This window comes from Coccidioides immitis, assembly GCF_000149335.2.
Source record: "Coccidioides immitis RS genomic scaffold supercont3.5, whole genome shotgun sequence".
NCBI classification, from domain to species: domain Eukaryota; kingdom Fungi; phylum Ascomycota; class Eurotiomycetes; order Onygenales; family Onygenaceae; genus Coccidioides; species Coccidioides immitis.
Window position 1 is genome coordinate 2,790,219 of NW_004504307.1, and position 26,112 is coordinate 2,816,330.

Sequence of the window (26,112 nt, forward strand, 5' to 3'; positions counted from 1 at the left end):
GGCCTCTCGGATTAGCTATTAATTCTTTGTGATGGACAAATTCATCTAATTCCGGCTAGGATTTGGTGTCTCTACGGAGTACCCAAGTACCTCAAGATACTGGCTGAGTGCATCGTGTTGATACGAGAGTATGCTAAAACGGGAGACCATATCTAACGATGACCACAAAGTTCCCAGCTAACACACCTTTCAATGCCACCTGGCTCTATTTCTGTGGTGGGCACCTAGTTTGCCGGGCTGTCTACGTTGCAACGCTTCAATGTTCCCACAAGGAGTATGACAGTAGACGGGTGCACGAGGCCCAAAGCAAGAAAAGGCATTCCTTTTGGAAATAAAGCGTGATGGAAGAAACAGAAAAACTAGCCTGGACCATTCATGGAGTAGTTATAGATAGACATACATAGAGGTAGGGTGGGGGAGTAACTTGACATGTAGAAAATGGGACATAAACCAGATTACGTGAAATAGCAGAAAAGACTCAATCCCCCGCCCCAAACCAGCAGCCGTCATAGCAACAAAGATTTGGGATTCGAGGGAAATTGTGGGAAGGGGTTTGGGAACAAAAAAAAATATATGACATCGTAAAAACTTTCTTCGCATAACAGACGTGACGCAGGAATCATCTTGACGGGGAGGGGTGGAGATTAAGGAGTCTGGGTAAAAGAGGTAAGCTTGGAGAGCCTTTTCCCAGGGCGTCGTGGGGATAATGATAACCATAGGAGCGCATTTATGGGACGACATGCAACGTTCGGGGGTATGTCCAGTTCCAAAAGAATATCCTTCGAGAACCCATGACGCGACGGATATCATTAAAAGTAACGCAGGAAAAAGGCGATCTAGTAATTCGGTCTTGGTGGGTAGTCTTCTGGGCGCCCGGTGGAGCTCTTGCCAGAGCCGTATTGCTGGAAAGGGAAGAGAGAATTTAGTATATGTGGCTATAGGCAGAGTAAGAGAAGGGGCGGAAAGCTGAGACATACCTTGCGTCTCAATGCCTCGAGCCGCTTCTTCTTGGTATGGGCATTGATGTAGGTGCCGATGATGAAGCCAACAATGTTGAAGAACGGCACCCAGGTCTGCTCTGGGAGGAACTTCTGGGCGAATGCCAGCGACAGTGGCGAAACAACCCAGCTGACCTTCATCACACGGAAGAATCCAGACTTCACAGTAGCCCGGACCTGGTGGAAGGTGCGAGCGCCAGCGATGATAGCCATCGAGGCCAGATAGATGACGTTCTGGATGGGCGAGATCTACAAAAAGCGATTTCCATTAGCAACAAAAAAAAAAAAAAAAAAAGGACATTGCAACTTCGACAATCGCGCGAAGCGTGGAAGAGGGATCCATGGGCATACAATGAGGTTGCTAGCCAGAATCTGTAGGATCTTGGCCTTGAGACTGGTGCGGCCGGCAAAGACCCTCTGCAGGATACCGATCAAGAAATGGCCAAGCGGAGCGCTGATGAAAGCGCCGTAAATCGACATCTTTGGTATCCTGGAATTGAAGTAATGGCCATGCTTGCTGCGATCGTGCGCGATCCACGAAGCAAGGATCTCCTGCAGGGCAAAGAGCGACCCCGAGGTGATCATTTTGGTCCGGAGCGGGTTCGATTGGAGCTGCTTAAGGTACGCCTGTTCAATTGCAAACGGAGTTAAATTGTCAGCAGCAAGAAACCAACGATCGCAGCACATCTCCCCGATGGGCCACAAAAAAAAAAAAAAAAAAAAAGGACATACAGCCAGGTATCCATTCTGCGTCTTTCCTCCGGTCAATTTTTCCCCGACCTTGTGAGCGAGTTCCTCGCCGACCTTGGTCGCGGTCTTGACTGTTTCCTTCTCGAATTTGACCGACATTTTGAGCGCTGGAGCCGGTGGCCTTCGACACGGTATGAAGGATGTACGACGGATTGGATGATTATTATTATTATTATGCTGCTGGACCAGGGGGGAGAGAGACAAGGGAAAATGGGGTTTGCGACGGGGTATTGTGATGGAGGTCGAGAGGTCAGCTCTCCGAGGCCGCTCAGCGTGGGGAAGGGGTTCGCGTTTAGTTAGCCTGGTCGCCTTGTTTGTTTATGATTGGGGAAGAGCTGAAGCGGGCTGGACCGAGGTCAGGATCGAGTTTTAGCCACCGTCTGAGGGAGGGAACGCAAAGCCGGGGTCGCCGGGATAAGTTGGTTTCTGCTACCGAACGGCAGGGGTCGACAAAGGGAGTGCGATGGTGCAATTGAGAGTGTCTAGCAGCCACCGGAGAAAACAAGCCCAATCAAAGCGGAATGATGCGCCTGTGGTTTTGATTTTATGTTACTCCGTAGCTGGGTTTTCTTTTGCTGCTCTTTGCGACCTGCGCAGCGACAGCTTCGTTTTTCGCTGGGCTCGGAAAAAATGGTTTCCGGCGGTTTTAGTGAAGAAGTTACCGCTTGACAGGCTGCACGTCAGCGTCAGCGTTTCGCGCATCGTGGCAACGCCTTTCAACTTACCTAGATCCAGGAACCGTTTTCAACAGATTACTGTGCGGCTATCGTTCCAGACAAAAAAGAAAAGAAAAGGTCTCCGTACACAGCGAAAAGTGGTGATGGCTGCGGGTTGAGACGAACGGCGTTTGGTGGCGATGTTACGGCAGCGTATTACCATGACAACCGACTCGAAGTCCCGTTCCCAGCCTCCGAATTAATCTTCAACCAGATCTCTTGACTCGGCACAAATCGAACCGTCAATCGAGTTGCTCCGTCTCCTGCTTCCAATGCTTGAATGGAATGCTACTCGTGTACCTGATAACCCACAGAGTCCTGGCAAATTAACGCCTTTCTACGGGGTATGCGGGATTGCAAAGTTGCTTTCAAGATACCCAGTCGCTCTTACAACTTGGGAGATGGATATCGTCTCTAATTTGAACATGTTTGCTGCTGGCTGGCTGGCTGTTACCCCGTGCGCGATCTTTGAATGCGCCGGTGTGAAGGACGAATGCCCTGAGATGTTTGTATGTATAAGTACGGTTTAACGATGCTGGTGATCTCCTGCTTGGGCAAAAGTTCCTTGTGGTCGTGATGTTTGTGTCTGATATTAAGTCTGACCACGGAGTGTTCCGGCTGGATTCAATGACCTCGTGATATCACCGTTGGTCTTGGGGGTTCTTTGAATGAGACGACGAGGGTTTGTCGACGGAAGATAGGATGATTTGTAGGGAAGGGCTGATGTATTGGATTGCTTAACTACTACCAACTAGTCAGCTCTAAGAGCACGATCAGCAATCTCCATCCAACGTCCGCCAGATGGCATCTGATGTACTCTCTCCTCTCTTCCTCTCTCCCTTTGACAAACCAAAAGCGTCAACCTTGTCCCGGAAAGGGAGTTTTTCCGACCGCGAAACGTAATTTCACAGCGCGTAGTTTGTGTGCACAGCCTCGGTTCACATGAGACGTTTGCATCCGAATGTCCGCCGTAGGGCCAGCGCTGGATGCTGAAGGGAATGGCAGCAGCTTCATTCTTTCAAAGAATCACTCGTTCGTGAAAAGGCACGAAGAGCCCGTTTGGGTAGATGGATAATGGAGGACACCGTCACCACCCCCGACCCCTTAGAGCCGCCGGTTCAAGCGGAACCCAGCCCTGCAGCAAATAGGACTGAAGAGAAAGCACAATGGCAGCCCAAGGGCCAAAAGACCTGTGGGTGTAGCACCTTGAAGGACACTCTCTCAAAGGCAGATAGCACAGCCCTACGGTTAAGCAAGTAAGTCCGCCGTTTGTATCCCTGGCCAAATCCCAAAGGGCCACGAGAAAACCTATCGTTCTGACCAAAACAAAAAAAACTCGCCAGCTTAATATCCACGTCGTACGGAGAAGAAGCCACCCTGGCGATAGCTGGCTACTCTGCCGACATCCTGCACCATGCGCTCCTTTCCCCGCCGCTACGAGCCATCTTCTCTTGCCTTCGCACCCGTCTGGGACTCTCCGCGTCTGCAGATGATTCGAAATCGCAGACCCGGCCTCTTCTTGCCCTGGCATCCCTGATCTCCGAGACCCGGACCGCTCTCCGTTTGCTCGGCCTGATACCGCTCTGGGAATGGGGTTCGGCGACCGTGAAATCACCGCCGGCTGATCCAGTCCTGCGGTCGGTAGCTTTTGCCCAGGTCTTCGTCAACGTCATCTACCAATTCATGGAGAACGTTGCGTTTCTTGCGTCCAAGGGCGTGGTCTCGCAGCGTCTCCTCCAGCGTCTGGGTGGCGTTGGGAAATGGTATATCTGGTCTACCCGAGCATGGTTGGGCCATGTCGTTCTGGAATTTGTGCGCCTGTGGCGAGAACGATCGCTAGCTGCGAGGCAGAACGAACTAGCACTGGCGAAAGCGTCATCGCCGGATGATAGGCTCAGCGATGAAGATCAGCGTGCTGAGGCTCTGCGGATGCGGGCTTGGCGGAAGAGCTTGGTGAATAACCTTGCCTGGTTCCCGCTCTGTGTGCACTGGAGCTTGGAGGATGGAGCCCGGGTGCCGAGTAACATAGTTGGACTGCTGAGTTTCATTGCTACTGCTTGGAAAGTGAGCGATTTATGGAAGGCAACCGCAAGCGCGATCTGAACCAGCCATCGGAGCGAGCCCCGAGTTGAGGCAGCGAGAGGCGTTGGGCATTCGCATTGGTCATGTGCTATGTATTACGAAGATTTTATCTATACAAGGTCGTACGTACACTGCGGATATATGGGTAGATCATCACCCTTGGTTCGACAAGAGACCTGCCCAGGGAAGCGGCTTTGATGGCTGCGGCAAGACATGCACCACCCAAAACGTGACAAAGCAGCATATTATCTGACGACTACCCCAAGCAGCTATAGCAATATTGGGAGACTCATGGGATAAACGTTGAGGGTTGTAGAGAGCTATCATGACGCAAAAATCCAGCAAGGAGCGTATTTCCCATTCCTACGTGGGGGGGAAACCTTTTTTCTTCCTAGTCGTCCTCAAAACTATAGAGCAAATACTATAGAGCAGCAGACTCAAGAGCCCCGATCTCGGGGACATGGCTTAACTTTCTCCTTAAAACTTTGGCCATTGTATATGTCATTAGCATCGTCATGTGCGATAAGACCCTCAAATGAACCTAAAGTAATGCCTCGTCGCTTGGCTGCCACCAAGGCTTTGGTCAAGTGAGTTGAGCGCGGTTTTTGGACTCTTTTTCGACGAAATCCAACGTCTGGAACCTCAAGCCACACTTGCGCCAAGCCTTAACTGAGAGCTTTCCACTAAGCTGGATTGCGCCACTCAACACTAAACCGTTTTGGGTTACACAACGCCACATTTTGAGCCCGCCGCCGAACAGCGAGAGAAATACAGGCGGAACAGCAGGAGTCCCAGTGCAACCTGATAGCAGACAGGTCTGATGAGATCTGTGTGTGTGTGCGTGCATGTTTGCGATATTTATGGCTGTGTTTCCGGGTTTGAGTCGATTGGAGGAGTCATTGTTGGCGGCCAAAAAAAAAATAAATAAATAAATAAATAAATATAAATAAAAATAAAAAGACAATTTGATAGTGACAAGAGAGGGATTCGAACCCTCGCCCCTTTCGAGACATGGAAACTTTTGCTTCAGGTTGGCCTGAACCATGCGCCTTAACCACTCGGCCATCTTGCCTTGGCTCTTTTCCCAGAAAAGAAGAAAAGAGGGACAAAAGAATAAAAGGGTGGGGAACCAAATCAAGGTGCCGTACCTTTTTTCCCCCCACGTTCTCCGTACATCGACCGAGTGCTGGGAGTCGTGGAGTACGGGGTAGCGATTTGAAATGTTATATTGGCCAGACCACACTATGCACTCCCGTGCAAACTCTGTGGAAGCATATCGCGAACCATGATGAGCAGGGTGCTTTGAAAGCATGTTAATTACCTTGTTACCCAGCACCTGGAGTGTGAAATATTGTGTTTCAAAACAATAAGCAACTCTCTCTTCTCGCCTCCCCCGCAACCATGGACTCACGAACTCCGTAGGTAAGCCGGAAACATGGGAGATTGTGTAGAGAACTGCATATGCGAGGCCGACACACAAGCCATTTCCAACTTCAATTTGATGATGATGAATGGACTTGACACTAGCATATCCCACAGCTTCTGCTACCTGCTGCTTGGGGTTGTTGCGGAGTTTCAGTTGAGAATCTTATTCGCATACAGTCTTCTGGATACCACGTCACCATGATTCCATAGATGGGCGTAACGGCGCAGATGGCCTGGATGGAATGCCTTTCGGACGATCCAAGCCACATTATCCCTACATGTCAAAAGTTGGATACTTTCCAGCCGACCTTGCCAAACTGGCGAATGGGCGAGTTCCGTCTCACAGCTCCCCCGACAATACACCTTCCGATGCTCCGATACCGTGGGTTTCTCAGCCCAGCCTTTTGCCAATGAGCAATTGGACAGCGCTTATCAGCCCATCGCATGGTTTACTTGGTTGACCTTGATGACCGGTTCATATAAATCTTCCCACCGACGGAACATCGAAATTCATCGAAATAGCTTCCATTAGGGTTTGTTGCCTCTGACAGCCAGTCACTCGTTTGGAGAAAAGGGGGGAAACAAAAAAATTCAAAAACAAAGGGAAAAAAACACAATTTCCAATCTACATCCTCAGAGCAGGAATCATTTATCATCGACCCAGTTGCCTTCGGACTTCCTGTTTTCCAGTTTTTTTCGTTCAGAGCCCAGGACCGGCCTTAAAGAACTCTTCCGCTTGCGGGCGCCTGCAGTGGCTGTCTGGTGCTGTCTTCGTCTGCGTCGACCTTTTGATTTCACCAGGAAAATCGATATTTTACCACAGCCAAGATGATGAAACGAAGCATCTTCACAACCATTACCCCGTTGCCTTCCTATATTACTCGTGAAACCGTCATCGAAGCTCTGCACCAACACTCGGAGATGATAGAGCTGAATCCACTCGTCATCAAACACGTAAGATGCAAACCTCCTGGCAACGCTCCTTCGGACGAATTTCACTGTGTGTGGTACGAATTGACGGACAAAATACACTATCTACCGGGTGGAATACTCTCTGGAAACGTTTCGTATAAGGCATGTTTCCACGACCTGCCCAGAGGCCTCCAGACCCATGTTTACGCCCCTACGGGGCTGGATATAAAGGAGAAATGGAGCGTCGGAGGGAACATGCCCGGTGAACCACGGGAACCAATCGAATTGGGTCTCCTTGACGTCCCCCGCGAAGGTCTATACCTTCGAGAAGACGTCGATATGAGGTCTAACATCCTCACGACAAGCTTTGTGAAAAGGACCTTGAAAAAGGCTCATTCCGTCCTCGTCGAACGATTAATTGTCAAAGCCGACTTATTGAAACAACGCTACGAAGATGCACAGCGACAGAGCTTCATACCCCGGAGCTTAACGTATCCACTTACGGAGACGGATTCACACCGTGGCAGCATATATTCGCCGCCGTCCCCTGGCTTCCAAACCACTAGACCGGATCAGATACCTCCCCCGATCGTACCGCGTCTCGCGTTCCCCGATGACATGCATCTTCGGGCACGGGCCTCGTGCCATGCCGTCAGTCCGGGCCCTGTAGATACATTCCGACATTCACATTACATTCCGCCCAAACAGGCACATATCGTTGAAATAGACAGCACGCCGGTGTATGCTCCCCGTATAGGAGTCGGGCAGGCCGATATATTCTCCCGGGAGAAGAATCCTGCGGTATCTACAAAGCGTGCCCCTGTCATTCCGTGACACGGTCGTGTAGGGTTCGGATAGGCCACGTCCGGGCTTTCTGCCTTGGATAGAACATGTGGTTATTCCGATGCCTGGGAATTGGAAAGGTGGTATTAATTTATGATCTGATTATCGATCGAGTCGAAGGCAGGGTGTGCGGCTGCGTTTTCTCAATTTTCGAATGTCTTCTCTCTATTCACGTTCCTGGAGCATTATATAGGCCTTGTTTTGTATTGGGATACCCGGTTTTTGTTCGTATGATGAAATTCTTTTTGGTGTGCATACATTGCAAAATAAAGTATAACTATAAAAAGTTTGTCAATTCCAAAAGAAAAAGGGAGATAGAATTGAATTTCAACATTTTCTTTTCTTCTGGCGGTTCTAACCCCTTTTCGAATAACCACCACACCACTATAATATCAAATGATGCAAATAGGTCCGTTGGGAATAAGCTGTCCAGTTGTTCCATTCATGAAGTTGTTCTCTACGGCGATTTCCAACCGAAAATGCCAGTCACATGGGGCATCAAAATGTTCATGACTCAAAACATGGTTTTTCACAGCTGCCTGGAGCCTGAATGACTCTAATAAAATCCACTTCTCTGCAGAAGGAATCCTTTTTTTTTTTTTTTTTTTTACAGTTATTCTCAGAAGGAAGGGAAATCCGGGACCTTTTTCTGGATAGCGATACCTGGAGAGATGGGGGGCAAGGTGTTCTCGGAGCCAAGAGGCGATCAGGCCGCCCTCCGGACCCCTCGAATGAGCGAGGCTGTCTACACTCGCACAAGGGATTTCTGCATCGACAAGCTTCGGCAGAGCTTCGAGGTCGTGGTCGCGCCGCCAGAAGCCCCGGGCAAACTAGACTATGGGGACGTGGACACTCTCGTCCAAGGACTTCGACCGGGATTCACATGGGAAGAAGTTGGGAAGCGATTAAACGCCGTCCGCACGGTGAGGAATGGAGAGACGCGAAGCTTCGCTGTTCCTATCGTATGTTCTGACAGTGATGGTGATGACGGCGAGGAGGACACGTATGCGCAGGTCGATGTGCATGTGTGCCGTCCTGGATTTATGGAGTGGGAGTGCCTGCTTGACTCGTATGGTGATATGTGGAAGATCGTGGGCAAGTTTATGAGGCCGCTCGGCCTGACCGCGACGGATAAGGGGCTTCATGTTCGCATTGCGGAGATCGAACCGTTGAATCGAGCGTATAGCATGGTCTACCTCACGCATAGTCCGATGGATGTGCTGGACTTCGTGGGGCTGGATGTGGAGCGGTATCAACGCGGCTTCAAGACTCTCGATGAGCTCTACGGCTGGTGCGCGAGCGCGAAATATTTTCATCGTGATGCGCATTCGTCTGGCTTGGAGACGTCGAATGACCGGCAGAGAAAGAGAAAGAGGCCGATGTATCGAAACTTTGTTGATGAATGGATCCCTCGAAATGCTGACTTGTGGCAAGATAAGAAGCCAGCCTCGAGAGAGGATGTTGTCCAGCAAGCGCTACTGCGGTTCGGAAAACAAGCAGAGTACGAAGAAAGGGTTACAGCATGGAGGTATAAAAAAGAGGAAGAGGAACTCTGGAGTGAAGTTGCGTGTGTTATCGCAGAAGAGTGCTCCACAAACGTGAATATTGTTCTTAGAGGCTTGAAGAGATGGGTGCGATTTACAAATGGTGATGGCGATGGGCGCAGTGCAAACGATGAACCGGTGCGGCTAGTTCTCCGCACTGAGGCAGAGATGGACCCAAACCGCCAGCCGCGTTGGGCATCACAGATTTCACATGAACTGGGAGACAACCCCCTTTCAAAGGCTGAACTCCTCGGATGGGTTCGGAAACATTGGCAAGAGGTGAAAGTGCTTGAAAAGGGGCGCGTTGCCGCAGCAAAGGCAGCAAGGCGTTGATTTGATGCTAGGATTTTGCATTATGGGTTACGCTGGGGGAAATATCAAAGTTGAAGTCAGATATCCTGTTGTTAATCATAGATAAATAACTAGATGAAACAAGCTGTTCAATACGAAGGGATGGTCTTTATAAAAACACAGTTTCCCGAAGAGCAGTCGTGCAATGGGCTCAGCAAAAGAACGATGAGATGAAGGTCCGTGAACAGCTCCTGTTCTCTTTCCATTCGCCATAGGATGAATAGGTGGTTTTTGTCCATGTTTGTGACTGTGGAGGCCAATTCCTATTGTACAGCACGACGCAGATCCAAGGGGGTTCTGTCTCTCGCTCACTTCTTTCCTCAGGCTTTTCCTCGCAAGCGGATAACTGCAATCTATAGTAAAGGCGCCGAAATCTCCCAAACTTTGCCCAAGGACCAGCTTGGTTCTAGCTTTTTGCCCTAGTACAAAAATAAAACCCAGAATAAAAAGTGTAAGGTGGCCTTAAGAGGAATCGTACTTTCGTGCGATGTTCTGATACCATTCACTCTCGATAAAAGCATCCACTTTCCACGACTTGGAACCCGTTTCCACTATGCCCGCCATCGGGCCCTTCCAGACAAACGTGGCGGCATCGATACTCCGCAGATTTCCATCGTCCATGCAGATCTCAACTTGAACATGAGTTAACAGCTTAGAGTTTTCTGCCTCGAATTGATATATCCAGTTCCGCTGTTCGGGGGTCAAAGAGAAAATCACAAGGCCGTCAACACTCTCACCCAGTTCCCCTGATGGCAGCACTACTGGGAGGTTGGCTCCTTCGAAGACCGAGAGTTTGTATCCGAGTAAGCTCGCCTGGGTCATATTGGCGGCGACGTCGTAACCGGGCGGAGCGTCAGTTACAAATTGCAAGACCTGCGGGAGCATGAGCTGTCCGAACAGGAACATGGGCATGGGGCCTTTGAGCAGCTCATCGAGTCTCTCCGCTGATAACATGTTGTTCAAGGCCCGCTGATAATCTCGTGGGTATGTATGCTTGTATTCCATTTTATGCTGCTGCTGCGTATCAGTGGTATACGCCTAAAATGGTGGGTGGCTTCGTCCCGCGATTAGCTTGTTTTTTTTTAAGTAGAAAATTGGAGGGTGGGAGCAGGTGTAGCAGGCGTAAAAAAAGAATGCAGAAAGAAGTAGGGTATAGGAGATTTCGGAGGCTAATTTATATATATATCTGGCTTGTGCTGCCAACAAAATGACCTGGAGATGGACTGATTATGGGCAAACATCCCACCCAGCCCAGCATGGTGCTGTGGTCAATTCCAACGCTGGGAACAACAAACAACGACACAAACTGTGAGAAATAGCCTCCCGATGCCAAATACAGTGTCAAAGCAAGGGCGAGATGGCGCCATTGGCTGATCAGAATAGCATGAGGAGCCTTGTTTCTGAATGAGGGAACAATATCGAGCCATCACCAGGGATTTTCGAGACGGAGAAGCCATCCCGCTTTTGGAAAAGGGCATAGGAACTGGCCGGACTGGAGTGATGACAGGGAGCCATCCTTCTTTGGGGACGGGACACATCGCGGCAGCCTGGTGATCTGATCCAGCCTTGCTGTTGCCTTCCAACACCAGCACTCATCTTCACACGATGCCATGCCGATTGGCTCCAGCCCCCTCCTGCGGATTGCGTTATTCAATGCATTGGAAGGCGAACTGGAGGGTTCATTATTCATAAGGTTGCTGCCCTCAAGACTTCCTTGTAGCTACTGCATCTCCTCGAAGAAATCCAACTACCGATTGGCAATTGTATGATTGTTTTCTTTGTTATTGCTTTCATAGCATGATGAGCTGAAAGGGATAAACCTCGAAAAGCAGAAAGGGAGGCTCCTCTGTCGGGAACTGTCAGTGGAACTACTTCATCGCCAGGCCCCGGAGGCGACCTGGGGAACACGGACCATCGTCGGCGTTAGGCTTCCAAGCTGTCGTGGCGGCTTGCTGGGGCTGGTCCATGGCTTTCCAGAGGCTTCCAAGCAGCAACGCCGCCCGTGATTGGCCTGAAGTCTCTGATTTGCTGAGTCAGATGTCGGATTTTGTCAGCAGCGCACAGCCTCTAGCCGGACTAGGCTAGCGTCGCCGCCGGAGCTTTCCTCGCCCGTCTGCAGCGAACCTCATCGTCAGCCAAAACTGCCACCTTAGACCTCGCAACCTCCAACTTCCCTCCGCTTCATATCCTCTCCCGTCCAACCCTCCCTTTGCTCGTCTCTAACCTCGTTGTCTCTTCTGTATTTGTTCTTGTTTCCCATCTAATAGCTGCTTCCTCCCCAAGAGTTGCTCCTTCATAGGCCCTTTCGCTTCACGCCCGAGAAGCCTCTGGGTACAGCATCATAAGCTCGACACCCGCAGAGAGTGCGACCACATTCCTCCCTGCACATCTTCCTCTCAGTCTCGTAGCCTTGTGGACGCCTTCTCTTCCTAATTTTCTTTCCTTTACCTTTTACCTATCATAGTTGAAATCCCTCCTTCAAGATGTCTGCCGAACCAGATCACTCCCACCACAAGCACAAGGTCAACCTGAAGTGAGTCGAGAGCTGTCTTGAGACAAAATCGAATCTTACCTGAGTTGCCTATGCTAACTTTTGGTTACAGTGATCCTTCAGGTGCGGAAAAGAAAGATGTAATGCTCTTCGATCCAGTGTTCGTCGAAATGGAGAGTGGAGCGATTCTGACATCATATTAGGAACTTGATACTGCCACCGCCATCCTCAAAAAGAAGAAGAAGCCAAACTCGTTGATGTAGGCTTTTCCTCTTGCTTTCTCGATGGCTTACCTCGTCCAGAGACATATCGGCTGGAGAGTCCGATGCTAACTGTCTAAATAGTGTCACTGACGCCGTCAACGATGACAACTCTGTTATTGCGCTTTCCAACAACACCATGGAGACCCTCCAGCTCTTCCGTGGCGATACAGTCCTCGTGAAAGGAAAGATGCGCAGAGATACCGTTTTGATTGTCCTTGCGGATGATGATCTTGATGATGGAAGTGCGCGTATCAACCGCGTCGTTCGACACAACCTTCGCGTCAAGCATGGGGACGTTATCACCGTCCATCCTTGCCCAGATATCAAATATGTGAGTGGAATTTTACCGAATTATGGCCCCATTTCAATGTAATGGCAGCATGGCTGACACACCTTCCATGAATAGGCCAAGCGCATCGCCGTTCTCCCAATCGCAGATACCGTCGAAGGTTTGACCGGGTCTCTATTCGATGTTTTCCTCGCACCATATTTCCGCGAAGCCTACAGACCCGTTCGACAAGGCGACCTGTTCACTGTTCGTGGTGGTATGCGTCAAGTCGAATTTAAGGTCGTGGAGGTCGATCCCCCGGAATATGGCATCGTAGCCCAAGACACCGTGATCCACTGCGAGGGTGAACCCATCCAGCGTGAGGATGAGGAGGGAAACCTCAATGATGTTGGCTACGATGACATTGGTGGCTGCCGAAAACAGATGGCTCAGATCCGAGAACTTGTCGAACTTCCACTTCGACACCCACAGCTCTTTAAGTCTATTGGTATCAAACCTCCTCGTGGCATTCTCATGTTCGGGCCACCTGGTACCGGTAAGACCTTGATGGCTCGTGCCGTCGCCAACGAAACTGGTGCCTTCTTCTTCCTCATCAACGGTCCTGAGATTATGTCAAAGATGGCCGGTGAATCCGAATCAAATCTGCGCAAAGCCTTCGAGGAAGCCGAGAAGAACTCACCTGCAATTATCTTCATTGATGAAATTGACTCGATTGCTCCCAAGCGTGATAAGACTAACGGTGAGGTCGAACGCCGCGTCGTTTCCCAGCTCCTTACCTTGATGGACGGCATGAAGGCTCGCTCCAATGTCGTTGTCATGGCAGCCACAAACCGCCCCAACTCCGTTGATCCCGCTCTTCGTCGTTTTGGACGTTTCGATCGTGAGGTTGACATTGGTATCCCTGACCCAACTGGACGTCTGGAGATCCTTCAGATTCACACGAAGAACATGAAGCTTGCTGAAGACGTCGATCTCGAATCCATTGCTGCAGAAACCCACGGTTATGTTGGCTCTGATCTTGCGTCCCTCTGCTCGGAGGCTGCCATGCAGCAAATTCGTGAGAAGATGGATCTCATTGATCTCGATGAAGACACCATCGATGCTGAAGTTCTTGATTCATTGGGTGTGACCATGGAGAACTTCCGTTTTGCCCTTGGTGTTTCTAACCCCTCTGCCCTCCGCGAAGTTGCCGTTGTTGAAGTTCCCAATGTTCGCTGGGAAGATATCGGTGGACTGGAAACTGTCAAGAGAGAGCTCATCGAGAGTGTCCAGTACCCCGTCGACCACCCCGAGAAGTTCCTCAAGTTTGGTCTTTCACCGTCGAAGGGTGTCTTGTTCTATGGCCCACCAGGTACTGGTAAAACACTCCTCGCCAAGGCCGTTGCCAATGAATGCGCTGCAAATTTCATCTCTGTCAAGGGTCCCGAATTGCTGAGCATGTGGTTTGGTGAATCCGAAAGTAATATCCGCGATATCTTCGACAAAGCGCGTGCAGCTGCTCCCTGTGTCGTCTTTTTGGACGAACTTGATTCCATTGCCAAGTCTCGCGGTGGATCTGTCGGTGATGCCGGTGGTGCTTCGGACCGTGTTGTCAACCAGCTTCTGACAGGTAGGCAAAATTTTTGATATTATTTGTGTTGCAGAATAGAGCTCTCGCTAACATATTGTATAGAAATGGACGGGATGACTTCCAAGAAGAACGTGTTCGTCATTGGTGCCACTAATCGTCCTGAACAGCTCGATGCTGCCCTGTGCCGCCCTGGCCGTTTGGACACTCTTGTTTATGTGCCCCTCCCTAACGAGGCTGAGCGCGTTTCCATCTTGAAAGCTCAGCTTCGAAAGACACCTGTTGCTCCCGATGTCGACTTGGAGTTCATTGCTAGCAAGACCCATGGATTCTCTGGTGCTGATCTCGGTTTCGTTACGCAACGCGCTGCCAAACTTGCCATTAAGCAGGCCATCTCCATGGAAATCGAGCGGACCAAGGAGCGGGAGGCTGCGGGTGAGGATGTCATGGATGAGGATATGGATGACCCAGTTCCAGAACTTACTCGCGCCCATTTCGAGGAGGCCATGCAGATGGCGCGCCGATCCGTCAACGACACGGAGATCCGTCGATACGAAGCTTTCGCACAGAGCATGAAAAACTCCAGCGGCAGCAATTTCTTCCGATTCCCAACTGAACAGGAAGCCGGTCAGGCTGGATTCGGTGACGCTGGCAACGATGATAGTCTTTACGATTAAGTAATACCATTGGGGTTTTTCATGCTACATTCTGGGTTTGTCTTCATATCTCACTATGGCGATGAGGATTTCAACGGATCATTGGCATCAATGTTAGGCGGAGCAGGAGACGAAATGTCTTTTAAATTTTGTGTACGCACGACTTTTTTATTTTCCAAATTTTCCAGACTTTAGATTGACTGTCTCTTTGATTTACTTGAATGATGAGGTGTCTCCTTGCAAGACGGGAAAAGCAGTTCAATAGTCAGATAGATAATAGCTAAAGCTCAATGCTCTGGAGGAAAAGAAGAAGCATGCTTTATTGCTCCCATGGCCGCTTGGAAAAAAGGGAGAGAAAGAAAAAGAATCTCCCGATGCACGTAATCTACACGCTCCCCCAACCGTCATTGCCAGGGGGTTTGGAAAAAAAAAGAAAGGGAAAAATTAAAGACCATGACCACATCTATGTTGTTCTGTACATGGAAGGCGAATAGGGCCAACCTGCTGTAAACCAAATATCAACGCCAAATCCGCCGAGTAAAGTTAACCCAAGTTAAAAACAAAGCGTTAAAAAAAAAAAAAAAAAAAAAAAGAAGGGAATAAAACAACGCAAAACAAAAACAAAAAGATAACAGTAAAGAAGATGGATGTTATGGTAGCTAGCGCTTCTTCGCGATTTTCACTTTCGGATTAGCCACCTCTTCATCGTCGTCGTCGTGGTGGTGTGTGTCGGCGGCGGCGCGGGGGGCACGTTCAGCTCCGCCATCCTCGTCCTGGCCTTTGGGTGCCTTGGTGAATATCTCGTCGATAGCTTCGTGTAGAAATTTAACACCCCTTCCGACGATATGCGAAGGTATACGGACGTCGAATTCGGCGAGAAGGTACAGTTCGTCGTCGTCGTCGTCGTCGTTCTCCTTCTCCTTCTTCTTCTTCTTCTTTGCCTTCTTCTTCTTCTCTTCCTTGGAGGCGTTTTTGCTGTTGCTGTTGTTGTTGTCGTCGTCGTCGTCGTCGTCGTCGTCAGAGGGAGATTTGTGTTTTCCTTTGGGATCTGCTGTCTCAGCGGTGGTAGTGGTGCCGTTGGCGGTCTGTTCGTGCGAGTCCTCCGTCTCGTCGGGGTGGTCTTCCTCCCCCTTGCTTCCCTCGGCGTCGCTTGTGTTTTCCTTCTTGAGGGGTGGTATGCCGTTGGTGGCGGAGGTGGTCCCGTTGGGTCCCTTGTCGCGTTTTCTTTTGCCGAGGATGGAGGAGGAGGAGGAGGAGGAGGTGGGGGAGGGAGATGGGCTGTCCCCGGTGGTGGGTTTGGGGGAAGTGGCCAGGTGCACGACCTTGTCGAGGAGCTCGTCGAACCTTGTGCAGCGGCCGGAGCGTAGGAGTTCGAAGGCGAGGCTGCGGACGCGTTCGGTCCAGCCTGCGGCGGAGAGGGAGTGGAGGAGGGATGTGTGCAGTTCGTCGAGCTTGGTGGTGGTGCAGAGGTAGGCTAGTGCGAGGTCGGTGGAGGAGGTGAGGTCGGAGAGGGGGTGTTCCGCTGGCTCGGAGGAGGCATCGGAGAGGGTTTTAACACGGTAGATCTCGTCCAGCTTGGTGGCCGGGTTGGAATTAATGGGCTTCGAGTCGGTGGATGGCATGGCGGAGGCGTTCGCGGACCCTTGGGGGGGTTAATAAATTATTAAAAAAAAGGAAGGGCTGAAAAGAGTGCGGCGAAAGACCAGCTGTCGCGAGGGAGAAATTGGGTTGACGACACTCCTGGAGCGTGAACCGGAAATGGATTCCAGAAGCCTTTCAGAGTAAAAGCGAAAGTCTGCGAAAATCTGAAGAAGGACAGCTTTTGCTATGTACCTTCGGTGGTTCGGGACAGGGGGGGGGGGGTGTTTTGATCGTGTGTGCTGGCAAGCAAAAGGGAAGGGAAGGGAAGAAAAGGAAGCGAAACGGGAGGGGGGAAGAAAAAAAAGAGAAAAAGACTTGTCAGGGAAGAAATGTCGTGTTCATCTTCGTCCGGCCATTTCTTTATCTCCTCGTGCGATTGACTGGGCCGGGGGCTGGTGTACCTCATTCATGCGTGTTATTGAAGCGCTCCAGGTGTTCATCGAGTCGTGCTCAAAAAGTCTAGTTTGGTGGACGTCATTGTCCGCCCGAAGGCACTTTTCGCCTCTGATTGGCCCAACCGAAGGCGGTCACAGAGTTTCTGCCGCCCGAACGGCATTTTTTTGGAGCCTCAGCGCCGCGGCGAAACGGAGAGGACGGCGGATTGAAGGCGGAGGAGAGCCAATTACAGGATGTTACATCAAATCAACGAAGCTTACGGAGTACTCTTAAACTGCTCTCGCCGGCGCATCGACCGGTTTGCTCGGTGACGGACGCGATGCCGCAAACTCGCTGCCGGAACAGCACAGCCATGCAAGGGGCGTCCAGAGCCGCCATTGACACGTGACTGCGCCACAGCCGGCGGCGAGTTAGTTTATTAGTCGGCTGAGCTAAGCCCGCATTTGGGAAGCTGCCAAGCATTTCAACCTTCCAACGCATTTTGTGGGTTGTTTGGTTTAAAGGAAAAAAACAATAAAGGTGCTTGATCTGACACAAAAGGGAACAGGAGCAAGCTCTGGATCTGTCTTTGGGCCGAAATGGACCATGGCAGGCAGGCTGGGAGGACTACCTAGGTTGAAGTATCGATTGTTGGACCAAGGGGCGTGCGCGCTGGAAATCTCAAGTTCAAGCATGTACGGAGTACAGAGTTACCCCATCATGTCGCCTGAAGCTTTGCACTCAAGAACATTTTTAGTCAATCGGTTGCTGGATGCAAGTTGAACACCAATTCGCCAGGACATAACTAAGCTAAAGCATGTCATGATAATTGGGACCCACCTGAAACAGACAGCAAGGCAATCCGAATTTGCCTGTTTTGCGGAGACAATTTCCACCTGAGTCTCCATTTGAGCGCCCCTTTCTTTGTATGTATTGATAGAATGACTTTGGACGTGACACGCACACACACAATGGGGTGGGTATGTGCAAAACATCGGGTTCCACTGCTGTTTGCCAGAATGCAGTTTACCGTCAAAATGACAAACTGATCGTTGTCAGCTATTGCCAAAAAAAGGCCTGTCTCCTAGGACATTCTTTAGCCCAATATTTTCAGCAGCGGCTTGCCAGCATTTCAGAAGACCCCCCAGATTAAAAGCTATCGACTCTAGCTAGCCTTATGCTTCAAACTGTCCTTTGTCAGTGTGGTAGATTGGCTTGGACCCAGTGACGTACCTCCGGTGAATGGAAAGGCTAGAGACCATCAAGTGATGATCAAGCACACGCATCCCTGGTTACCAGATGGCTATACTGAAGAAAGCCACTGTCTAACCGTGACTCCCAGGTCATGAAGGTGCACTTCATTCACGACGGTTCTCTAGCTGACATGATCGCTTCCCTCAAACACGTGAATGGAGGTACAGTCAGCCATCACGTCAGCAAAGATTATATATAAATCTTGTCTCTGGACAGTTTAAAGAAAAGAGATGCGACCCAGACAGGCTTATCGACTTGGCCAATGTGTGGTGCAAAGATACCCTTGCCGAACCTTTTCTCCCAGATTGCTTTTATACAAATTGAACACATCCCTCTCAAATAGCCCAGAGGATGGCCGCTGGGGTTGAAACGGTTGCACAACCCCTGAGTAACTCGGCAGATGGCCAGGCTGACCACAACCTGTCGCGTCTTGTGGGATCCGATCTCCCAGCAGCGGACGAAATTCACGCGTCGAACAGTGTCAAATCAGGCCTAGGAGTCCTTGAGATCTTCCCTCTCGAGATCCTTCACATGATCCTGTCAGGCTTGGATATCACAACTCTTACAAACTTCCGCGCAGCAGGTCAAGACGCCAAAATAGTCGTGGAGAGCATCTCGAAATATACATCTATATATAAACTGGCGCCAAGCGTATTCAGAGCGGTCCTTTCCTTTGGAGCCGGTTCCTGGATCACTTGCGAAGACCTCCGCGGTGCCCTGAGCAGCACATCCTGTGCCGCGTGTGGCGGACCTGGAAGCTTTATATACCTCTTCTCGTGCGAGCGAGTCTGCCCGGAATGCATCACGCGCGGACCAGAGTACCCGACCGCTTTGACCGGCTTCGCCAGGTTTCTCTGTGACCTCGATAGCAAGACGCTCGGCGAGCTGCGAACTATAACTATACCGGAACGAGACGCGTGTCCCGATATGGTGCACCGTCCGCTGGAACTGGTGAATCGAAACGACGCTCTCAACGCTGGCATTCGCCTTCACGGCCCAGATTCACTGTTCTCAAAGATTAGCGATGGGGAGAGCGACGACGAGGACACTGACAGCGACTACGGCGATCGGATCGAACTTGAGGAAGGGAGCTCTCTGGCAACTGAGTCTACCGCATCTTCCGAAAAGGCAGACCTCATCAGCGGCGTCACCTTTTATGCAGGGGCCGTCCGTGCTCCGCAGGTGAACTTTGCCGCTGGCTATGTGGAGTGGGGTGTTTGCTGCAGCTCCTGCCGCAACAGTGGCCGCATCGGCCGCGAGAAGATGAAGTGGGATGAAGATGGCGCCGCCAAATATGCGGACTACCTCCGGGAGTGTAATGGTGCGATGACTATTCTTTCATGCCTGGATTACTGTCAGCATGTTGCGCGCAGTGCGGCGGTTGGCTACGTTCCCATGGTGAATGAAGATTAAATCACACCCTTTTTATTTTATTTTATTTTATTTTATTTATTTGTTATTTCTTTTTTTTTCTCTTTTGTTTACGTTTATCTTTCCCCAGGGAGAGATCTCGGAACAACTGACTCTGCATCTGTTACTTGCATTAGTTACCCTGAAGATCTTAGCACCCGGCGAGTCTAGATCATGTCGACACGAATTCGGTTTATAGCGATTTGCAACGGAAGATGCATATAAAAAGGGTTTATCGGCGTTGCTGTGGCGAGAAGTGTTGGTAACAATGCTATTTTACAATTTTACTGCCACATTGTGCTCTAACGGTGCTGCGTTACGGAGTGTTCGACGGCTGATATGTCGCATCTACATGCATACTACTTACATGTTACATCAGATAGCTGCATACGATGATTCTCCTACAATGCTTTTATCCTGTTATGTACTCTGTACTTTTGGTCAACACTCTTAGTTACTTACTCCGTGCTCTGTACTCCGTACAATAGAATCATTATCACTCTGGCGATATCCCAAAATGTAGATTTTGAGAGGTTCGATTCGCGATTTGCTGGCGGAATCTGCTGCGGTGGACCCGCCATACCGCATTAGGACTAGTCGCCGCGCGGATCACGGGCTCCACCCAGCACATCAGACGCTAAACCGTATCCGGTATGCTCTGTCCACGTGATCCAAATTGGTGGAGAGGTTTCACGTGACCCTAACCCGATCCGGCAGCCGCAACGCCCAGCCAGCCAGCCAGCGAGCGAGCATCTCCAAAGTTGTGGGCATTTCGCGACGGGCGAGCGAGAGACGGACAGCAGCTGCGGCGACGAACAACGACGACGACGCCGACGACGACGACTACAGAAGCAACACCAAGACGAAGAGCCTGCGAACGAATATCCCGTTGACGCCTCCGCAGACTAGTCTACGGAGTACATGGTCAGACTTTCGCTGGCGAACCGTCGCTTTGACGTGAGACTTCCCAGTTTCAGAGCCTTCTATTCGCTGATCGTCACGGATTGAACCATCAACTAACCGCCAGGCCACTTCCAGATTGATCTCAATGGTTCCATTGATCGCCGTGGGTTAACTCAAGAGCTGTCTACCCAGATCTTTTATCCGCGACGAGTGGCGAGGCTGTCCTCCGTCGCACCGTATACTTTACCGTCCACCCTTGTTGCCAAAGACGTTATTCCTGCTCAACCCCAGCGTTCGTCAACTCAAACGCTTGCTTGCAGTCGAGTTCTAGTCTGATTTCAAATCTTCTTCGAAGTTTATCCGCTGGCAGAATATTACCACGACCTCGAAATTGTTTTTTTTATTTTTTTTTTTTATTTGTTTTTGCTTGCTCGAACTTTTCTTGCGACTCAAGGATACCTGTTTAGTCATAGTCGTCGGTTTATGTCTTTATCGCCGTTTCGTCGAGGCTCGACCTTGTCTCACTCGGGACGGATTCGGCAGCAGAATCGAAGAAACAACTAGGGCCGCTCTGCGCTAGGGGAGGGAGTTCCTAATTGTTTTTATTATTATTGTCATTATTTTCCCCCTTCGTTCCGCGATGGCATTCCCTTCCTCATATCATCACGGAGACTCAGACGCGGACGACGAATACGAGAGGAGCATTGTCGTCTCACCCCGCCTCGCCGACGACTCTGAAGCATCTCCTACCGATTCCGAACCCCCCTCTACTGAAAATACACCCACGGCTTTTGCAAACATGCCCGACGATCGCACATCACCGACATCCTCGATAACGGAGTGGTCTGCGGAGGAGTGTGCGAATTTCGCTTCGAGTCTTGGCTTGAAACAATACCGTGATTCGTTCATAGGTGAGCGGGAATGAATGGCTGCTGGGATATTCCCCTTTTCCTCCGATTACAAGACTGATCTGTTTGTGTCTGGTTATATTGTAGAAAATGAGATTGTTGGAGAGGCACTTATCGCACTGAGACACGACGAATTGAAAGAGCTTGGAATATCCAGTGTTGGCCATCGATTAACCCTGTTAAAAAGCGTATACGAGATAAAGGTTAAGCAAGGAGTGCCGTTCGACTCGGACCATTATGTCCCTTTGTGTAAGCAAATCCTTAAAGTTTGCTTTAACCGTGCTCCTCCGGGACGGGGTCAATTCTAACATAGTCGTTAGCTGCCGAGCAGAGCAATGCGAAGGAGGTAGCCACACAGGAGGATGTTGCGCTTCTTATAAGGACTATTCGGAAACGGGATGAGAGACTCGCAGCGGCGGAAGCAGAGTTACGGAAATTGGCGGATGACTACCGAAGGCTCAGAGAGGAACTGCTACCGGTATTCAAGATGGCCAAGGACAGGTCGCAGCCGTTACCATATCAACCAACCTCATCCTTCGGAGGTTCTACACTATTATCGGATCAATGCATCCACGACCAACCCGCTACTTCCCCCTCGATAAATCAACCGGAGAAAACAGGCACTAGCCTCTCTAGGTCTTTTTCAAAGAAACTTTTTGCCGGAGGAACCACCCCCAAAACCAGCTCACCGACACATATCCCGCAGTCTATACCAGAGGGCAGGACATACACAGACACATCAACTCTCGATCCATCTGCGGCAGCGATGGCTGCCTCCTCTCATCTGACGGCTTCCATGAACGGTGGCCAGCCCTCGCCCAAAGGTATCCCATCACCTACCTCTCCCGCTAGCTTCTATCCACAACAAACCCTTGCATCCCGATCATATTCCCGCGAGACCTCAAGTATCAACCGCTCCTACGACCATCCAGAAGACCCGCAATCACAACAGCGACAAGATCGCCCTACACCAAACCATCCAAACTCCAACAGCAATCCTCCCAGCTCACGCAACCCCAACGATGCCGCAGGCCCCAGTGTCGAGATATTCAAATCCTTCCGGGTCTCCATGGACGATCCATGTTACAAAGTTCTCCCTGCCGCCCTTAAGAAATACAACATACACGAAGACTGGCGACACTACGCCCTTTATATTGTCTACGGTGATCAAGAACGCTGCCTTGGCCTTGAAGAGAAACCCTTAATTTTATTTAAACAATTGGCCGGTGATGGCCAGAAACCTATGTTTATGTTGAGACGACAGACACCGATAAGCGACAGCACAGCAACAAATATATATCCCGGGGGTGGAATTGGTATCCCGCCGGGAAGTGCCGGTATTGAAGGGGGAGGAGGAGGAATTGGTAGGCCACAACCCGGGGCGATTCAGCTACCCGGTGGTGTATTATGATGCCTTTCGGGGTTCCCACCCTGCCCGTTTCCTTTCTCCTCATCCGTCATTTACGGTATTTGGCTTTATTTACGTAATTCAGATCTCTCCTACTTCACCTGGAAGAAGAAGAAGAAGAAGAAGAAGAAGAACAAGAGTTGGTTTTGGTCCTCATTTATTTTCATTTTCATTTTCTCATCTCTTTTTTCTTTTTGTTGCAAAGGCACTTCCCGTTTTCAATTAGGTTGATGTAACTACAATTTTTTACGGTTTATTCATAGGCATATTTGAAATATCTACGTTTGGGAGTGGATATGTTGCCGGATCCTTATAAGCTCTCAGCGATAGCGATCGATGTAGTAAAGTTATTTCGTAGGCCAAAGCTCGTACTATATGCGTTCTTCAAGCGACAACCAGGCTCCTCTCGAATTGGTGGTTAAGCTATTATCTTCCGGTTTGCGAGTCTAGTCGCCCTGTCCGCAGCTCCATCACCTGAAACAGTGGAACCAACCCTTGGCTTTGTCAAAGGTTCTGCTCGAAATCCGAGACTCGCCTTCCCCATCTTCACTCGCGGCGACGATCAATTGCGCATTCTCGGCGTCATCAGACACTGTTGATACATCAGAATGGTCGAGGGCCACGGCCTGCGTCGGATGCTGTCTGGCGCTGAAATTGGAACTTCCGGAGTGTCCTTTCGTTTTGCTTGTTCCTTATGATTCCATCACTCCTCTCCTCCCTGCCCGGTCTCGAGCATTACGATACACGGATGCTCCCTGACGAAAAATGACGTTTCCAGGTTAGCCGGTGCCAAGCCTATTAATCACATGACTACACACAAATCGACTCAGATGACTAATTAGTCTAACACGTGACTCGGTCCCTGAGGAGGCCGATCTGTTTATGTAAGCAGCTGCGGCGCGGGGGAAAGAAATTCATACATGCACTTCTGTGATTCCGGACCGCGCGGAGAGAACGAAGACTGGAAAGAAATAGGAAATCGTCGTGGCATCTCTGTTTGCTTGCTCTGTGTCTTGGTGTGCAGTGCATCAGAATTCTTGATTAGCTCGAACCCGGCGCATGAACCTCTCCAGCCAGTCAGCAAGCCTAACTTTCCTCTCCGTATTTAGCCCCTCATCATATCAACCATGCCGGGATATTCCTCGAGCCAGAAACAACTTATAGCACAATTCGTGGCGTTTTCAAGCGCAAAAGAGAGCGTTGCTGCAAAGGTATGGCCTTGAGCTCTGTTCCGTTTGAAACCCTGAGAATTGCACGGCCTGAACGAGCATTTTTGCCAACCGCCCGATCGGCGTAGGGGATTGTCAGTCTTTGCACCTTGCTGATGGTTTGCCCCTCCTGATATAGTATCTCAAAAATAATGGATGGAATGTTGAGAGGGCTGTAGATGAGTAGGTGGCCATTTCCATTAACTGCCCTTTTTTTATTTATTTATTTTTTCTGTTGCGCTCTCATTTTGTTGTCGTGTGTCACGCCGGGGCCTAGAGTCTTGTCTGTTGTTTGACAATCTGGCCTTGCGTGGCTCGGAAGCATGTAACCATGCTCTTTGATATGAAGTATGTGATGTGCTTTAATTGAGACTTGTGGATACCCATATACCCCGATAAGTAGTATCCAACATTTGGACCAACTTCCCGAAAGCCGGGGCTTCCAATTTTGTATGGTCTCTTGCTGATGAAAAGGCCCAACTCCTTGGTATTCCATTGTTGTGATTGTTTAAAAGACAGTACCTGAGGAGGAGCTGGCCCTGGAACACTCCGCTACAAATCACGTGGAGTGTCAGAGCGTGTGGACTTCAAAAAGATAGACGCGATCATGTTCACTTTCTTCACCTTACCTCTGTGCGTATCCAGTGGTGTTCTCTGTGAGCTGAGAAATTTGCGATCTGGTGCTGTTCTTGATTGCTTCTAGAGCACCTTTAGCAAGATATTAGCCGGGATCTCTCTCACTGGCACACCCCAGAATCACTCTGGCTCTTTCTCCTCTTCTGATATTGCACAGTTTCTTCTAGCAACAATGACTCCGCTGACCATAGCGTTCGAATCTGATAGCTACTTTCAAAACAACGCATCAGCCTCACAGGCGATGGTGTCTGCTCTGAACAAGATATTTGATAGTTATCGAGGTAAACATTCTCTCACACAATTCAACACATATTTTATTTTTGCTAAGAATAGACACAGATTCTCCTGCTGATAACCCTGATGGCATCGGAATTGAAGGCGCAATGAAATATTTAGGTGACATAAAAGTGCAACTGGACGAAGTTGTCTGCCTGGCGATATCGGAACTCCTGCGCTCACCATCAATGGGTGAATTTACACGCGAAAGCTTCATCGATGGGTGGAAGGACTCAGGGTAAGCTTTACCCCAAAATTCATGTATTTGAAGGTATCTGTTTAACTTCCACCAGCTCGGATACCCTTGCAAAGCAAGCATCCTTTGCCTCGAATCTGCGCAAACGCATCCGCAACGAACCCGATCTGTTTAAACGCGTATATCGCTATGCATTTATTCTCTGCCGCCTGCCTGGTCAGCGCCATCTCACCCTGGAAATTGCAACTGAACAGTGGCGTCTATTCTTCACAGCAGACAACGGTGGCATCTCGTGGAACACCTCAACCACACCATGGCTGGACTGGTGGCTTGAGTTCGTCGAAGGCTCGTGGAAACGTCCCATTAACAAGGATCTCTGGGAGCAGACGGAGGTGTTGATGCGAAAGACTCTAGAGGATCCGAGTTTGAAATGGTGGAGCCCGGATGGGGCGTGGCCAGGTGCTGTGGATGATTTTATAGTCTTTGCGAAGGGGAAATTGGGACAAAACAGCTCCAGCGAGGCTATGGATGTTGAGTGATAGAAGATTCACGGAGGGGATTTCAGGAGAACGAAGGATACGCTGTTATGAGACTAATGATGAAGACCTACCAAGGAGGATAGAAAGGGCGGAATCAAATGGTTTTTTTATACTAGGTCTAGTGAACATTGAACGGCGTAACTCAGTGCCAGACATACATGGCTTTTATGGAAAAGACTCTTGATCTATAATCGGCTCCAGTATTCGGTAAACAGTATACCTGCGGAGAAACGAATGACAACTGAGTTCATGCAAAAATGAAGATAAAGTGTTGGCAGTAAAGACCGCGTCCTAGCCCCAAAATATCTGGAGTCGAAGCGAAAGGATATCTGTTAGAAAAGACGGGGGCTGAGAAGAATCAACCACATAGGTAAAATCATCCCAGTCTAAAATCAAACCCGAGAACACACGTCAATGATCACGCAGACATTCGCATCCATGAAACAGATGCCTAATACCAAAGAAGGCACA

General features: G+C 49.9%; 10 protein-coding genes and 1 non-coding gene across 11 annotated transcripts; 7 read left to right on the top strand and 4 right to left on the bottom strand.

Moving 5' to 3' along the window:
* Positions 1 to 151: 151 nt before the first annotated feature.
* CIMG_09402 (uncharacterized protein) lies at positions 152 to 2,451 on the bottom strand. The gene is made up of 4 exons (XM_001239780.2): positions 1,731 to 2,451; positions 1,350 to 1,625; positions 978 to 1,247; positions 152 to 902 (listed from the first exon to the last, which is right to left on the bottom strand). Exons 1-4 carry the CDS (start codon positions 1,845 to 1,847, stop codon positions 837 to 839), a joined length of 729 nt encoding a protein of 242 aa, XP_001239781.1. The 5' UTR covers positions 1,848 to 2,451; the 3' UTR covers positions 152 to 836.
* A 979-nt stretch (positions 2,452 to 3,430) lies between these two features.
* Positions 3,431 to 5,062, top strand: CIMG_09403 (peroxin 11C). Its single transcript, XM_001239781.2, has 2 exons — positions 3,431 to 3,720; positions 3,808 to 5,062. Exons 1-2 carry the CDS (start codon positions 3,539 to 3,541, stop codon positions 4,565 to 4,567), a joined length of 942 nt encoding a protein of 313 aa, XP_001239782.2. The 5' UTR covers positions 3,431 to 3,538; the 3' UTR covers positions 4,568 to 5,062.
* Positions 5,063 to 5,518: 456 nt separating this feature from the next.
* Positions 5,519 to 5,618, bottom strand: CIMG_15105. The gene has a single exon. It is a non-coding gene; the product is annotated as a tRNA-Leu (tRNA).
* An 886-nt stretch (positions 5,619 to 6,504) lies between these two features.
* Positions 6,505 to 8,132, top strand: CIMG_09404 (uncharacterized protein). The gene has a single exon (XM_001239782.2). It carries the CDS (start codon positions 6,800 to 6,802, stop codon positions 7,715 to 7,717), a length of 918 nt encoding a protein of 305 aa, XP_001239783.1. The 5' UTR covers positions 6,505 to 6,799; the 3' UTR covers positions 7,718 to 8,132.
* Positions 8,133 to 8,397: 265 nt separating this feature from the next.
* Positions 8,398 to 9,603, top strand: CIMG_09405 (uncharacterized protein; the record flags this gene model as incomplete). Its single annotated transcript, XM_001239783.1, has 1 exon — positions 8,398 to 9,603. One exon carries the CDS (start codon positions 8,398 to 8,400, stop codon positions 9,601 to 9,603), a length of 1,206 nt encoding a protein of 401 aa, XP_001239784.1.
* Positions 9,604 to 10,083: 480 nt separating this feature from the next.
* CIMG_09406 (uncharacterized protein) lies at positions 10,084 to 10,575 on the bottom strand (the record flags this gene model as incomplete). The annotated part of the gene is made up of 1 exon (XM_001239784.2): positions 10,084 to 10,575. One exon carries the CDS (start codon positions 10,573 to 10,575, stop codon positions 10,084 to 10,086), a length of 492 nt encoding a protein of 163 aa, XP_001239785.2.
* Positions 10,576 to 11,790: 1,215 nt separating this feature from the next.
* On the top strand, positions 11,791 to 15,305 carry CIMG_09407 (cell division control protein 48). Its single transcript, XM_001239785.2, has 6 exons — positions 11,791 to 12,154; positions 12,225 to 12,252; positions 12,316 to 12,371; positions 12,457 to 12,706; positions 12,782 to 14,273; positions 14,337 to 15,305. Exons 1-6 carry the CDS (start codon positions 12,105 to 12,107, stop codon positions 14,906 to 14,908), a joined length of 2,448 nt encoding a protein of 815 aa, XP_001239786.1. The 5' UTR covers positions 11,791 to 12,104; the 3' UTR covers positions 14,909 to 15,305.
* A 241-nt stretch (positions 15,306 to 15,546) lies between these two features.
* On the bottom strand, positions 15,547 to 16,509 carry CIMG_09408 (uncharacterized protein; the record flags this gene model as incomplete). Its single annotated transcript, XM_001239786.1, has 1 exon — positions 15,547 to 16,509. The coding sequence occupies one exon, from the start codon at positions 16,507 to 16,509 to the stop codon at positions 15,547 to 15,549; it is 963 nt and encodes a 320-aa protein (XP_001239787.1).
* Positions 16,510 to 18,508: 1,999 nt separating this feature from the next.
* On the top strand, positions 18,509 to 20,528 carry CIMG_09409 (uncharacterized protein; the record flags this gene model as incomplete). The annotated part of the gene is made up of 3 exons (XM_001239787.2): positions 18,509 to 19,555; positions 20,091 to 20,218; positions 20,285 to 20,528. The coding sequence occupies 3 exons, from the start codon at positions 18,509 to 18,511 to the stop codon at positions 20,526 to 20,528; spliced, it is 1,419 nt and encodes a 472-aa protein (XP_001239788.2).
* Positions 20,428 to 23,092, top strand: CIMG_09410 (protein kinase regulator Ste50). The gene is made up of 4 exons (XM_001239788.2): positions 20,428 to 20,524; positions 20,606 to 21,381; positions 21,466 to 21,627; positions 21,699 to 23,092. The coding sequence occupies exons 2-4, from the start codon at positions 21,111 to 21,113 to the stop codon at positions 22,787 to 22,789; spliced, it is 1,524 nt and encodes a 507-aa protein (XP_001239789.2). The 5' UTR covers positions 20,428 to 20,524; positions 20,606 to 21,110; the 3' UTR covers positions 22,790 to 23,092.
* A 639-nt stretch (positions 23,093 to 23,731) lies between these two features.
* Positions 23,732 to 25,676, top strand: CIMG_09411 (defective in Cullin neddylation protein 1). Its single transcript, XM_001239789.2, has 5 exons — positions 23,732 to 23,997; positions 24,134 to 24,177; positions 24,838 to 24,911; positions 24,970 to 25,144; positions 25,200 to 25,676. Exons 1-5 carry the CDS (start codon positions 23,914 to 23,916, stop codon positions 25,639 to 25,641), a joined length of 819 nt encoding a protein of 272 aa, XP_001239790.2. The 5' UTR covers positions 23,732 to 23,913; the 3' UTR covers positions 25,642 to 25,676.
* Positions 25,677 to 26,112: the final 436 nt, after the last annotated feature.